At 38.5% G+C, this 15,575-nt stretch overlaps 1 protein-coding gene across 1 annotated transcript in view; it reads left to right on the top strand.

Annotated features, from left to right (window-relative positions):
• Window positions 1-15,575, top strand: part of SORCS3 (sortilin related VPS10 domain containing receptor 3) — a 538,724-nt gene that overhangs the window by 345,416 nt on the left and 177,733 nt on the right. The window contains exon 5 of the mRNA XM_019725085.2: window positions 2,386-2,459. Coding sequence (XP_019580644.2) covers window positions 2,386-2,459 — 74 coding nt within the window. The remainder of the gene's footprint in view (window positions 1-2,385; window positions 2,460-15,575) is intronic.

Genomic DNA, 15,575 nt, shown 5'->3' with positions numbered 1-15,575 from the left:
TATAATTGCTGTAGTAGTCACTTTGTAGAACCAAGTGTCAGTATTTTAATCTATAAAATGAGAATGTAAATATATCTCCTTAAGTACCTTATTGACTATTTTGAATATAAAAAGACAGTATATGGAGCAATATCACACACACACACACACACACACACACACACACACACACACATTTCATTTACTGGACAAAAAGAGACGTGCTATGTAGTTTATAGTGCCAATGTTCAATAAATATATGCTGAATTAAATTGAAATGGGCCAAAACATTTCCAAGCCCCTCAAAGCTTTTTTGAAATAACCAGAAGTTCATTCAAAAATTATTTCTATATGGGTTGTAAGATTATGGACTCAGAACTTAACAGAAAAGTTACCTGCAGTGTGGTGTGGGGTACCGGACAGTGCCTCCCTACAGGTGAGCGGCTACTGGGGATATGATTACAGGAATATACTTCACCTGACCCCATTTCTGTAAACTTGAGAGGCACTTACTTCTGCTTTCCTCAATTTCTCTACCTATAAGGGTTTGTGGGAGAAACATAAACATGGTGGAATCTTCATTATAAACTAGATAACATTCTATGGAAGGAGATGTCAGTTAGACATCAGAAAAATTATATCCTCGTTCCTTTGACCAAAACTTAACTTCTCTAAGACTGAGTTTCGTTAACTATTAAATAGGTTTGTGTGTTCACCTGTTATGGGCCAGGCATGGTAGAACCACTGATACATAAAGGTGAATTAAGGCATGATCCCTACCTCTCTCTGACTAACAGTCTGGTATGATAGCGGAGAGGCATGTCAACCAGTAATGGCACAGTGTGCACAGCTTCTTAGAGGCAGACAGTAAAAATAGTGGTGGCACCATGGCTGTCTGGGTGGACCGTAGAATCCATGGGAGCAAGAGTTTAAGTTAGTAATAAATGTCCTACCTTCCTTTCAATGTCTTTGTAAGGCTCAAATGGATGTGAAAGAGCAACATGGTTGGATTATTATTATTATTATTTTATTATCACATTTAGAAATTGAATCCAGGCATTCAGTTGAAAATAAACCTCATACTCCTAGTTAGTCTCTTTTAGAGATGCTGGCCTTTCCTGCGTATGTTGTTACAGAGGGGTCAGTCTCTACATACAAAATAAGTGAATGTGGAACCAACTCTGTTAGCCATGCAGAAGGTTCTGTTTTATTTTTCCAAAGTTCCGGGGTGCCTCTGGAATTCTTTCTCATTCCAAGTGTTTCTCTCCATCCTTACCTGCTTGTTTTGATTATTGGTTTATGCAGCAGGTATTTGGTGAACACTTTGCATGTATTCAAGGTATATAAACACAAGTAAATAGTACAGACAAATCTGAAACACATAACTATATATTACCCTGTGCTAAGTGCTCAATGGAAACAAAAGATGAGTACAGTGAATTGAGAAGGAAGGAAGATGAGTGGACTGTAGTGGTCAGAACCGGCTTTGGAAAGGACCTCACTCTCATGATGGCCCTGCATGGGTGAGTGGTTTCTACTTAGGCATAAAAGTGGCCTTATCTTTTCCATCTTGCAAAGACGTGTGTATAACTGGGCCTGGTGTCTTTCATTGAAATTATATATAGGAGCAGTAAGAGATGAAACTGAAAGAGTTCATTGTTTTGCATAGCACATACCAGCTGATAAGCATTTTTACATAGGTGTACCATTTTCACTCTTGAGCACAGAATCTACCTCTTCCTTATCTTGATATCCACCAGAGTGCCTTACATGTAGGAATTGTCCATTAAACACTTTTTTAAACATTTATTAAATTTATTATGGTGACATTGGTTAGTAAAATTATATAGGTTTCAAGTGTACAATTCTGCAATACATCATCTATATATTGCATTGTGTGCTCACCACCCAGAGTCAGTTCTCCTTCTATCACCATATATTTGACCTCCTTACCCTCTGGTAACCACTAAACTATTGTCTGTGTCTATGAGTTTTTGTTTGTTTGCCTTGTTCATTTATTGCTTTCAATACTTTTTAAGTAAATGATGCTGGATTGTTTTAGATATAGCTAAAGACTTTCATAGCCTTTAGGGGAAAAAAAAAGATAGTTTTACTAAAGGTTTAACCCCTAAAAGAGAGAATGATGGATGACATCAGAAATGGATTTATACTCAGGTCACATACATCAGTCGATTAGATAGATACCAATTTGGTGCTAGAAGGCATGATGATGACAAGCATAGAACAATCATATTCATAATGTTTTATCTGGATAAAGCAGATGCCTACTTGGGTATATTAGGCATTCTAGTGTATTGGGATGTTCTTCTCCAGGGGCAAGACCCATGTGTCCATATTGAAAGTGCCCCTTGATGCTGATGCTCTCCTCACTTCATTGTCTTGCAGCTCTACAGCTCCATGGACTTTGGGAGACGGTGGCAAGTCATGCATGAACGCATCACCCCCAACAGGTTTTACTGGTAAGCCCCATCCGCTTGGTGAAAGAATGGGCAGGCAGCATAGCACTCTGGACAATTCTTGGACACCTTCATCACTTGAAGGCACATGGGTTCTAGCCCTTTGCTACTCTAAGTGTGCTTCATGGTTCAGCAGCATCAGCGTCACCTGGGAACTTGTTAGAAATGCCGAGTCTTAGGCAAGACTTGCTGATCAGGAACCTTCATGTGACATGATCCCTGGTGATATAATGTGGACATTCAGGTTTAGAAAGCGCTGGGCTACAGAGTTCCGTGAGAAGGTCATGGTCAGGTGTTCTTAGCTATATACTAATCTCCTTTCTTTTTGAAAAACTATGCATTGTACATGCCTATTCTGAAAAGCAGTATTTCCTAAAATGAACTATGAAATACACTAGTTCCACAAAATCCTTCTCCTTTCATAAGTGCTTCTATAGTCCACTGATTTGAAGTACTGATTATCAAACTCTACCCTCCTGAAGACTCAGGATGAGTTGGGGCATTGAAGAGTCTGGGGAAGCCTGCCAAACTTTAAGTCACCGATTCTTAACTTGTTTCACTGCAGAATCCTTTTCTTGTGTCACAACAGATAAAAGCTTTAGAACAACTTCTGTGGAGCACGTCTTGAAAAAACCTTTTATAAGAATGAATGCATATTCCAAATAGAAAACTAAGCCTCCCCCAATCAGAAAGTGTTTTTTTAATCAAAGTTCTTTTATACATGCATAATCTTTTACCTTGGTTGTCATAAAATAAGCTTGGTTTGGTATAATTTTATCTCTTACTCTTCCTTACTATAATGTGAACTGCTTCTTACTTGTATCTTGCTTTTATTTCAGTAGAGGGAAAGGTCAAAGGAATAGAGATTAGGGAGCATGCACCAAGGTGTGTAACATAATTAGTTATATGCTTAATACAAGGTCTGATAATTAAGTTCGTGAACTCATCCTAGAAAAAGTGCCACATACCTCATTGCTGAATATCACTATGGTCACCTTCAAAGTGCTCCCCTTGGGAAGCTATGCACCGATGCCAGTACCTAGTCCACCCTTCAAAGCAATTTTGGAACTCTTTTTCTGGAATGGCCATCAGAACTGTTGTCATATTAACCTTGATGTCCTGAATGTCATCAAAATGTCTTCCGTTCAATATTTCCTTTATCTTCAGGTAAAGGAAGAAGTCACTGGGGGCCAGATCAGGTGAGTAGGGAGGGCATTCCAATACAGTTATTTGTTTACTGGCTAAAAACTTCCTCACAGACAGTGCCATGTGAGCTGGTGCATTGTCGTGATTCAAGAGCCATGAATTGTTGGAGAAAAGTTCAGGTCGTCTAACTTTTTCATGCAGCTTTTTCAGCACTTCCAAATAGTAAACTTGGTTACCTGTTTGTCCAGTTGGTACAAATTCATAATGAATAATCCCTCTGATATCAAAAAAGTTTAGCAACATCGTTACAAGTTCGCAAACTTATTTGTCGACTAAAACCAAAATTGACAATGTTTGGAAGCAGTACCTATTCCTAGTCTCTTTTTGAATACCTTAATTTTATTCCCTTAAAAAGTCATGAGATGGCCATTTATGTTCTACACGAGCTAAGGGGTAGTATGTCAGGGAGGTGGTGATGAGTACCTTGGCCATATGCACCTCCACACCAACATCTTTGGAAGCAGTGGCTTTACCTGGTACCCTCTGTACCCACAAATTATATCCAGAATTAAAAATGATGACTTCCAAAGCATACTGTGAAAACCAATTGTGTTTTATGAACACAGTTCAGAATACTAAGAGAGAAAAGGGAGTTGGGAGTATTACTGCTCTTGACTCAACATTTGGACTCTCCCCAGTTATTTTTCTCTTTCAGACTAACTATTATTTTGGTATGTAACAATTATTACAATTAATATGTGGTCGATATTTTGAACTGTTAAGATTTTTCAATAGACTAAGGCAAAAAAAGGAAATATTTGTTTCTCTGACATTCCAGCTGTACAACTATAGCCTTTGCTCAGCTAATATGGACCAGTTTCTCAATGTGCCATCACTCAGAAATCCCTCAAAAAGGAAACAAAAAAGCTATCTGTTATTCCTGGAGCGAACTCTTGAGATGGTAAGGCAGTTAGCTAACTAGGAAGTCATGTTGATGGAGAAGGAAAGTACAATAGACTGGATAAGGCTTGTCATCGTTTCTGAAGGAAATTAAAATAAATGGATGAGGGGAAGTGTTTTCCTATCTTTGCAAAGAGCAAGAAGTGAATATTCCAGCTGCTGTCGCCCTTCCACTTCCTTTGTATAGCAGGAAGGATAAATGCCGAGGTCCTGATAATTGTGTTCGTCTCTCCTCCACTCTGTGCTTCTCTCATATATGCCCCCATGGGGAAATATAAATGTCAGAGCTCATGCTGGCTAGCCAAGTGATAGCTGCAAATTCCACTTTTGTAATTATCACTTCTTTGTTTCTGGTGTATAATTGCCATGATTATCCTTTTAGGTGTCATAAGAGTCACAGAGGAAGAGCAACTTTTTACATAGACCATTTTTTCCCCCATGACAGAATCTAAGGCTCTTGAAAGCTCTAAACCACTTATGTCGAAGAGACATGGCCTATATGTGTTTGAAGTGGAATATTCGCTCAGCACCTCCTTGAGAAAAGACAAAGTGTGCGTTTCTCTGGGTGTAGAGTACAGCTTTGGCTGAGACAAGGCCTTCTTTAAGCTGTGATTTCCTCATCTGTGTAATGGGAACAATGTTCTACTGGTCAACTTCATAATGTTATTGGGAAGACCAGGTATGATCCTTTGGACACTTGGAGATTTCATTTGTAGATTTCAGATTGATAATTTTAAGTTGTAAGTCTTTAAGGACTATATTAGCAGTTTTGAAGACCATGGCACATAAGTGATTTGTCATTTTTCTGCGACGCAAGTTTAAATCCCATGTATGGTGAGACAGCCCTGGACATTTAATAACAACTGAATGGCTTTAATTTACTTCCAGGGATCCATATCACAATCTAACTTTGAGTCATAATTCTTAAGTAGTAAAAACAGCAACAACAAAAACATACAATCAACAACGAAAAGCCTTAAAAATACTTCTTTGGGAGGGATGGCACAGAGTGAAGTGGCATGAGGGACGGTGGGGAAACACTGGGGGAAGAGCAATATGCCAAAAGCAAGATATGGAAATGAAAAACAATGTTAAAAAGATTTGTATCTTGTGGTATGTAGACAAATAGAATGAACATAAGCAATATTGCCCAACTATTGTTATTTGCAATTTGGAGGTTTGCATATGTCTAGGGATAGATCCTTTATGAATGTCTTCTCCCATGTCACCTTCAAGGGATAGAAAGTAGTGGCCTGGAAGAGACTTGTGGGGAGAACACTGTGATCCAGAAGTGATTTCTGTGCAGGAGGAAGAACTGACCACACGCATGCCTCATATTCTCTTTCTCATCTACGGTGACTGACGGTTGTAATGGCTGTGGAAATCCACTGCAAATTGTAAGGGGCCATCATTTTTGTCCCTTTCTCCTTAGTGGCCCACAGTGCCTGTGGGTTACGCAGGGCATGGGGCATAATATTCATTAGCATCAATAATAAATTCTTTATTTAGAGATAAAAATGTTTCAAATGAATTCCAGACGTTTTAACTCCAGCAAGCGAGGTCACCTAGGAATCCGACACTATGGAGTAACTAGGCCATCAAACACATGCCCTGAGAATAGGATCAAAAACTCCATTATATGTGTGACCCTTTCACTCATTTGATACCTACATAGTTAAGAGGCAGGTCATCAGGCCCGTCTTACGCTCCCCATTCATCATCCCAATTGCTTTAACTATTAAGTTTGCAGGAAGCACAACAGTGGAATAACTGTGCTAACATAATCCCTTTGTGGTCTCTGCTTGGGCAGAGTTATCATGGGAGAAAAAACAGTTTAGTTTTATTTTTTTTGTTTTTTAATATCCTACTGAGCTGCAAATGAATAGTGTTTCCACTCTTCCACTGGGAGACATTTAACAGGCATGTGCATTCTGCAGTGGGAAGATTGTTTTCTTTGCACATCCAATGTGAATACTTGTTGCTGTTCACAGCTTTGCCTCTGTGGCCCCTCACCCGCCCTAGGTGTTCATCCTCTTCTGGCATCTTTTTCAATGTGTTCACAGGCATCCTAGGCTTTGCTGAATTCTCTGTGTGGACTGGCATCTAAGTGCCTACAGTCTCTGGGGCCATTTGCTCGTATGGTGTTGTGGAAGAGAGAAAGGATATCTCCAGTCTCTTCCTTATTTAATTATTCTCTCTCCTGGATAATCAGGGTCTTTTTGTTTCTCTTCTTTGCCATCACTGTAAGAGGATGTTCTGATAAAGTAATACACCCTAAGGTGTCACGGACTTAAATTCTCACCCCTTTTCTGGGGTATTTGGACTGCAACGTGGACTGGTCTTGAGAGTAAGAACCCCTTGAATAAGTCAGCAGATGGAGTAGTAATTCTAGATTAGCCTACTTTTGGGGGTGCAGCGAAGGGGTCCTTGAGGACTGTTCTTTTGTGCTGTTATGAGCCTGGTTGCAGGCTGAAGAGTTGCTGGGACACAGGGGGAGACAGAAGGGGTTCCATGTCACTACTGCACTCGCCTAATGTTAGACACTAATTGTTGATTTATAGGATGGTTGGGCCAGCAGCTCCTTTTCTGCTCTTTCAGAAAGGCCGTGAGGGGTGGGGGGAGGAGGTGGGAAGAACAGAGAAGTGAAGCATGTCCCTCCTGGTGTGTGTACACAGGAGGTCTTAAGGAAATGTCTTTTAAAAGAGGAAGGGATGGTATGGAAACAAAGAACAAACGGAAAGTCCTTTTGTTGCCATCTTTTCTTTCTAATCTTTCATTGTTCTTATTTTTCCCAGCCTCTGTTTGTTTGCATCTGCTCTTGTATATGTAGCCTAAACATGCCACACATGAATTTGTATAATCTGCCTTTTTTCTCTTAATGTTCTATTATAACAATGTTTATGTTATTATAATAACTCTTTATAACCATCATTTTTAATTGTCTATGCAACACTTTATTGTGTAAAGATACATACTTTATTACTGTATTTTATTTTTATTGGACATTGAACATTTTCACATTTTTATTATCATAAATATGTTTCATTAATATTTTATACATATTTCTTTAACACCTGGGATTATTTTCTTGGACCAGTGTCCTATGTAGCCCAAATTAAAACTTGATGGTGTTTTTCGCATGTCTCAGCAGAGTGTCAAGTTTAAATAGTATAACCCAAATTCAACACCAAAAGCCTTTGAGAGCAATGCAGATTTTAACAAACCTTTCCTTGCAAAGGGCTGCAAGGAAGCATTGCATGGCACCACACACCGCAAGTGTTCCTAAGATGCCCTTGTCCACGTCTGTCTCCCTGAGGTCCTGGTCATCACAGTGTTTCATTTCTCCTTTTCCTTCTCTTTCCGTGGGCTGTCAGTCACAGAGGTTTGTCGCTACTACGCATCCCTTTCTAGAGCCCTCTGCCCCACACCCACACCCTCCTCCCCAATATTATAGCTTTTCTTGTAGAGGATGATCTACCCACTCTCTTTACCTCTCCGTCTATCCGTGCCACCCCACCCTCAGCAAATCACTGTAACATATCTTTGATATACTCCTGTGTCCCTTAGAACGTTGAGGAGGGGGGATTTGTATTGTTAAAGGTTAATATTTTTGGTTTAATCACCACCAGAAGGGGAATAGTTACATCAAAATGTACATTTTGAGTATCTTTAATACTTATAATAAAAAGTATTCACAAAGTTTTGTGCTATTATATATTCGCATATATATCATATGACAGTATTAGTCTATTTGTAATGAATATTTACTTGCTCCTGGTGGTAGGCAGCCTCCAAGGGGCCCCCAGTGATCTGTGCTCTCTGGAGACCATGCCATCGTGTAGCCCCCTCCCTTTGAGTTTGGGCTTAATTTAGTGACTTGCTTCTAGTGAACAGAACGTAGCACAGGTGATGAGATGTTGCTTCACAGATTTAGTTACAAAAAGATGATGGTTTTCATCTTAGGTGTGGTCTCTTGCTTGCTTGGTCAAAGCAAACTGTCCTGTTGTGAGCTGCCCTCTGGAGAGGTCCATGTGGAAAGGAATTGAGGTAGGTCTCCAGCCATTAGAAAGTGAGGAACCGAGGACCAATCCTGCCAACAATCATGAGAAATCTTGGAAGCAGATACTTCTCCAGTCAAGCCTTCAGATGAGACTGTAGCCCTGGGCAGCACAGCCCTTGTGAGACACTTTGAGACAGAGGCTCCCAACAGAGTCATGCCCTGATTCCTGACCCATAAGAGCAGTGAGATAATAAACATTTGTTGTTTTGAGCTGCTAAGTTTGATGGTAATTTGTCACCCAGAAATAGACAACAAATACGCTTCTCCGTGACCGTTAGTTTTTGCTTGTTTATTTTTTGAACATAAAGTAACTGCTCTGTCTTGGACCACTTCCTCTATTTTCTCTTCATTGCTGTCACCCCAAGATGGTGCATTTTGCTAATTGTTTGGGTCGACCCTCACAGTAGGGAAATATCATGATGTCTTGGTATTGCTGTCCTCTTAATGCTCAGGTTCTGTGGGGTTTGGTGGTTGAGTAATCGACCTCAGAGCCTTATCGTTAGCTTGATTGAGGCTCATTTAATATAATGAGGTTGTCTGACCTTGTTCTGTTCTGGTCTATTCTATTCTGTTTTATTCCCGTCCTACATTGATGGCAGGATTGCATTTTCTGAGAATATTGTTAATTCTGAATATGTGTGCATGTCTGTGTATATATGTGTGTGTATACACACATGAGCCAAGTGTGTACATGCCCATTTAGATAAGTGCTAATTTCATTTAGTGAATAAAAATCCCTTATGTCTGGGTCTTAGACTTATCCATCTCAGCCTGGTAGCAGCTGTGGGTGTGGAGAACATAGGGCTGAGATGTAGGAGGTGAAAATGGGGAATAATTATGTTGAGATAAAGTGGCTGGTATGAACCCTTTTGCACCTTTACCTCAATTTAAACTCCATGGATCTCACCTTTTCTCGAATGAATTCTATGTTTTGCTGCAAAATTGGGCTCCACCTTTTCAGCTAGGAACTCATTTAGAATCTAGACTAGGGTTCCTGAAGAACCACGTGCCGAGTCATCCTTAGGCTATTAATGCATTATCCACGACAGAGACAGAGTTAAGGAACAGGCAGAACGGCTTGAGATTGCTTCCTGGAAAATCAAGGCCTTTTCAAACAAAGTTAACATTATGGGATGAAACTCCGAGGCTACTCTAAATGTGCATGTAAAATTTTGCAAACGCAGTCATTTGCAATCTCAAATAATGGGATTTAGGCATCGACCTGATATAAGGGATCAGATTTAGAGGCCCTTTGCAAACCAGGGTATGCCACAAATAATATTTAATTCAGCTCTCCCTTACATTTTTAAAATGGTGAAGCAATTTAAAAATACATTACATCTAAAATAATGCATGCAAGGTCAAAAGGGTCGAGATGTGAAATCTCAGCTTGCAAGCAGAAAACGGTTTCTATTTTGCAGGTGGGGGCTGCCCATGCTGTATGTCTGGTTGCATCTTGGCCTTGGAAGAACTAGCGTAATGCTAAGAGCAAAATACAGTGCTCAGAATTTACACATGGTAGTCTGCTAGTGCACTGAAGAAGACAGAATCCTCACATCCTTGGTTAAAATTAAGGTATACTGGACTCATGCGATAATTATGCTTAGCACATGTGAGTTCTATGAGGGAGGGGAAATAAGGAACCATATGTAGCTATATACGTGATGACTCCTTTGCTATGGAGAGAAGGGGTTATATTTGACCCTGCCTTGGGAAATCTGAAAAGATTTGTATGTGTTAAACACAGGTTCAAAGATAGCCACATCCACTCACTTAATCCAGTATTAGAGAAATCCCAAGACGGAAATGAAAACACATTCTTTTCTCTTTCCCTAGCTCTTTGGCCCTGTCTCCAGAATTAAAGGCACATGGCTTCCAAATGTGTATTCCACCCAGATGACTATGCAGACGATGTGAGAAATATTCATTCAGTTCAGAGACAGTGGAATCTCATTGATAATAAACTTTCAGAGGGGAGCAAATTTGACTATTCTTACAGTGGGTAAGATTTCATCCAGTTACTGCCCTTTGAGGGTGGGGTTAGGAGAGCCCCCACATGGAGTAGCACGTCCTGACTGCTATAGTCTTTCTGAAACTCAGATTGCTCATTCAGGGCTTGCTCCTTATATGAAGTGGGGACGGTGAGTTCATTGATAGTAATGAGTTACTCAGCAGCCTTATGACTGAGGAATATGAGAACTGGAGGGCCAGGGAGAGGCCTAAAGAGAGAAGAAAGCCAAGGATTTGGGCTGAGCAGCACAAGGAGAAAGCACCAAAATGAGGGCTTGGATGCTGGTTAAAATTGAGGTTGGATACAGGGTTGCAGGCATGAGAAGTCATCTTCTTTCTCCCTGAGGAAATCTAAGTGTTCTAATCCAGTTCGGGCTGGGTGTGTATTAGTATGATTGGTCTTCCATAACAGAATACCTTGGACCAGGTGGCTTAAACAATACAAATTTATTTTCTCACTCTTTTGGAAGCTAGAAGTCTGAGATAAGGGTGCTACCATAGTTGGTGTCTGGTGAAAGCGCTCTTCCTGGCTTGTCAACAGCCACCTTATTGCTGTGTCCTTAAATGGTGAAGAAGAGAGAGCAAGCTTTCTGGTATCCCTTCTTATAAGGACACTTACCTCATCATGAGGGACCCTCATGACCTCATCGAAACCTCGTTACCACCCAAAGGTCCCAACTCCAAATACCATTACGTTGGGGTTAGGTCTTCAGCATATGAATCTGGTGGTGTCGGGAGTGGGAGGTGTTTGAGTCCATAGCAGGGTAAAAAGCATGAAAGAGTTTGACAAGGAAAACAAACTTTCTAGCGAACGCACCAACAAGAGTTCTGTAGCAGAAATGGCTAAGGCTGGTGAGAAAAGATGGAGAGGCAATGCCAAAACTACAAAACTCGGGTTAAAAGGAAATGGACACACTTTAAGTACTTTTTTCTAATTATAGACACACTACAAGCTTATTGTAGACATTTAACAAAACACGGGAAAATAAAAAGAAAACAATTACCTATAATTTAACTGCCTAGAAATCACCACTTAAAAAAATCAAGTACTTCATAGACTTTTAGCCTATTGTAATATAGTATAATTGTAAATATGCATTTAAGTTTTTACCACAATTGAAATCATGCTGTTAATAAAATTTTGTACTTTTTAAAAATGAACTTGGAAATTTTCCTATACCATCCTCTACACTTTCTAAGCATGATTTAAAATTTGCATGACTTGCATTGTATTCTAATTGGTGGATATGTAATAATTAGATCTTTTATCATTTAACATTGACCTTGCTTCTAATCTTTTACTATTGAAGAAGGCATTGGATTGTTGTTTTGAAAACCTTGACGTAATTATTTGTTCAAGTTTGATTATTATAATTTTAAGGATAGACTACCAAAACAATATATATAAATATTGTCATGCCAAATTATTCTCCAGAAAGTTTATACCCCTTTCCACTTCAACTAGTAAAATACCATTTCACTACACCTCATAAAAATTTAATTTAAAAAGTAATCTAATTTATGGATCTTCCTTGTTTTAATTTGCGTTTCTTATCAGACTAGTGAGTTTAGACATGTTTTCACATATTTATTAGCCATTGTATTTCTTTTATGTGATCCTCTGTTTTTCTTGTTTATTATCAGTTCTTTATATGGTCTCTCATTTTGTTTCAATGTTGTCCCCATTTTGTTCTTTGGGATTTAATTGTCTTATGATTTGAACATACTTTTTAGTTTAAAAAATTGATCGAATGTTTTTACTTTTCTCATTATAATGCCTTCTATTACTTTATGTTCAGAGAGTGCTCTCAGCCTATGATGATGTAAATATTATCTGAAGCTTTCTGATTTGTAATGATGCTTTATTAAATTTATAATATATGCAATGTATACTATTTATTCTATATATTAGAGAATATATCAGATGTAAAAATGCTGAGCTTTCTCCTACATTATGCTTCAGAAATCTCACAATAATATTTCATCCTGTAACTATCTCATCATTTAATAAGTTTAATAATTTTATCCATACTGATAGATGTTTTTAGACCTTATAGGATTTCTGTTTTGTTAAGTAAAATAAAATCCAATGAACATGTCCTCACTTAATTCTGTGCTCATATTTCTGTTTCCTTTTATAGTTTCCTGCAGGGAAAACTGGTCATAAGTTAGATACCCTTGATGGTGGTGGCATTTATCAGCTTTTATTCTGATGGATTCTTCAGTCCTCTGTACCCTCAGCTGGACTTCACTGCATTTAATTATTGTTTATAACACAACATAGTGCCCGGCTGGGCCAATCTCCTGTCCTGAAAAACGTAAAAAAATAAAACTGAAATAAACACCACCTTCTTTTTCAAAACATTCTTGGCTTATAATACTCATGTATTTATCCAAATGAATTTGGAATCACTTTGTCATGTTCTCAAATCTCCCAATTACCTCACCCAATAGAGCAACTAATTAGACTATTGATTAGAATTACAGCAAAGCTATAAATTTATTTGTAGAGAACTGAATCTTTTTCAATATCTAGTTTCCATTTTTGACCACATGGTTTGTCTTTCCTTTTATTCCATTTCTGTGTGGTCCTCAGTAAAGTTGTATAGTTTTCTTCATATCAGTCTTACACCTTTTAGTTAATATTATTTTTAGGAATTTTTACCTTTGGTGCTATTTTAAGTAAAGATATTTTACACAAAGCATCTCTCTTTAGACTGACATGACTGAACTGGGTAACCAGGAGGTGTATCTGTAATTTGCCTACGTACATACATAGTTGGTACCCTAAGATTCTTTATGCTATAAATAAAATGTGTGTGTGTGTGTGTGTGTGTGTGTGTGTGTGTGTGTGTTAAGTGACTGGAGAGTGTGATGTGACTAGGGATTCATTCCTGTGGGAGTTTGGGCATCTAAATAGGAGGAGAGCTCTCTCCTTAATAGCTGTGTAACCTTGGCAGTTGTATTTATCTCTGTGCCTGATGCTCCACTGGTTAGAAAGGACACCAGCTAGTATATCTTGCCATTGCTTCCTGGCTGAATGTCAGTCTTCTCAGCCTGACACATAGTAAGTACTTAATAAATATTAGCTATAAAATAATTATAAAACAACTTGTGAGAGGATAGTTGGAAGAGATGACCATCCTCATTAATTTGGTGGCAAACAGCACTTAGCATCTCTTTGAAACTAAGCAAGGTTGGGTATGTCTGAATATGTTTTCCCCACAATCAAATCCCATTGCTTGATGGTCAGTGTTTGTATTTCTGATCTCTTTTACCAGCTATCAGCATATGCTTTATTATTATACTCGTTAAAATTATTTTTTAGAGAAAATTATTTCTGGATTAATGTTAATGAGATTCATAAGACTATAGCCTAAATAATATTGTGCAGTATCAGATCACGTATGCTTTAACAGATGTGATGCAGATTTGAGACAGATTCATACAGATTGCCAAGGGACCATGGCCAGAAATGGGAAACACCAGAAGAATGTTAGAGGAAGTTATAATTGCTCAGAGGACAAAGGGCTCAGGTCAGCCTAGTGTGCCCACCAAAGGCTTCTAGGAGGAGAATTGAAGAATCTTGAAAAGTGGATTGAATTAGCACATAAGAAAGGTAAAGAGGTTTTCCTGGGAAGGGAGAGTAATTGGAAAAATGCTTAAGTCCTGGTATGTTTGGAGAGCAGTTAGCAGCTAGAATAGGTCTCTTGACTTCAGCATTTTGGCATATTTTTGACTGGATAATTATCTTGTGCATTGGACAGGTTTAGCTGGATCTCTGGTCTTTGCTCCATAAATGCCCACAGCTCCTCCTTAGTTGCGAAAATGTCTCCAGATATTGACAAATGTTCTCTGAGGGGCAAAATAGTCTCCCACCCTCCCCACCTTGCCATTGAAAACCATTGTGCTAGAAAAATAGGATTTTTGTTGAGAAACAGTGAAAAAGAAAACTAGGGCCATAGACTAGATTCAGGTTGTGAAGGGGGTCCTCAAATACCAGGTAAGTGGTTCAGACTTGTCTGTCTGGGTAATGGAGGACATTCATCTTTTGTGCAAGGAAACGATATGATATCCATATTTTATGAAGATGTATTGACATTTGGTACTTTCCTTGAGGTGCTCAAGTGCATTTCTGTGCAACTTTCTGTCAATAGATAAACTACTGATTTTTCTCATGACAGATGCAAATCTTTCAAAGCATCCTGATCCCAAGTTCCATTCTCCAATGAAAAATTATGGAACTGTAGACTTCTTAAAACTATATACCTAATATACGTTTTTAAAAACAATGCATTTTTGTTTATACTCTAATTGATATACTATTATAGAATTTTCTTAAACTAAGGATTTAATCATTTTAACTCACCATGCATTCTTTCTTACCCTTTTCTAATTTGTGTACACATGAAAGTAATTTCTCACAAAATTATAGTTATATTATGTTCCAATTTTATGTCTTTTTTTGTTTCACTTACACCTAGCCTAAATAATTTTCTGTATGTATGCATAAAGGTCATTTTGATGGTGGAAGAATATTCCACTGCATCGATATACTCTCATTTATACTAAAGGATTCTGAAAAAGTTAGAGTGGAAAGCACCCTGAAAGATAATCTGGTCTAGTGATTTCTCCAGTCGTGCCCTTTAAAGTTCTGTGGGAGTTCTGATAAGTTACCCCAGGGCCCAGCTGATACATGGAGAAGCTTGTGGAGTGCTTAGTGATCGGGCCCTCCAATTTTTGCTTCATCCAGAACTACTAAGCTTCTTAATTAGTTTTATATATTAAGCTTCTTCAGAATATTACTTTTGAAGATAGAAGACCATTTATTAAAGAAACAAACAAAAATGTTTATAAAATCACTGATCTAGACTTTTGTTTTTTTGTTTTAGCTTACACAAGCTGCATGCAGGTATAACAGTCTTCAGATTCTCATTCTTCAA

This window comes from Rhinolophus sinicus, linkage group LG07 (genome assembly GCF_036562045.2).
Source record: "Rhinolophus sinicus isolate RSC01 linkage group LG07, ASM3656204v1, whole genome shotgun sequence".
NCBI lineage: Eukaryota > Metazoa > Chordata > Mammalia > Chiroptera > Rhinolophidae > Rhinolophus > Rhinolophus sinicus.
The sequence above is the reverse complement of the archived record's forward strand: the minus strand, read 5'-3'. Positions and strand labels throughout refer to the sequence as shown.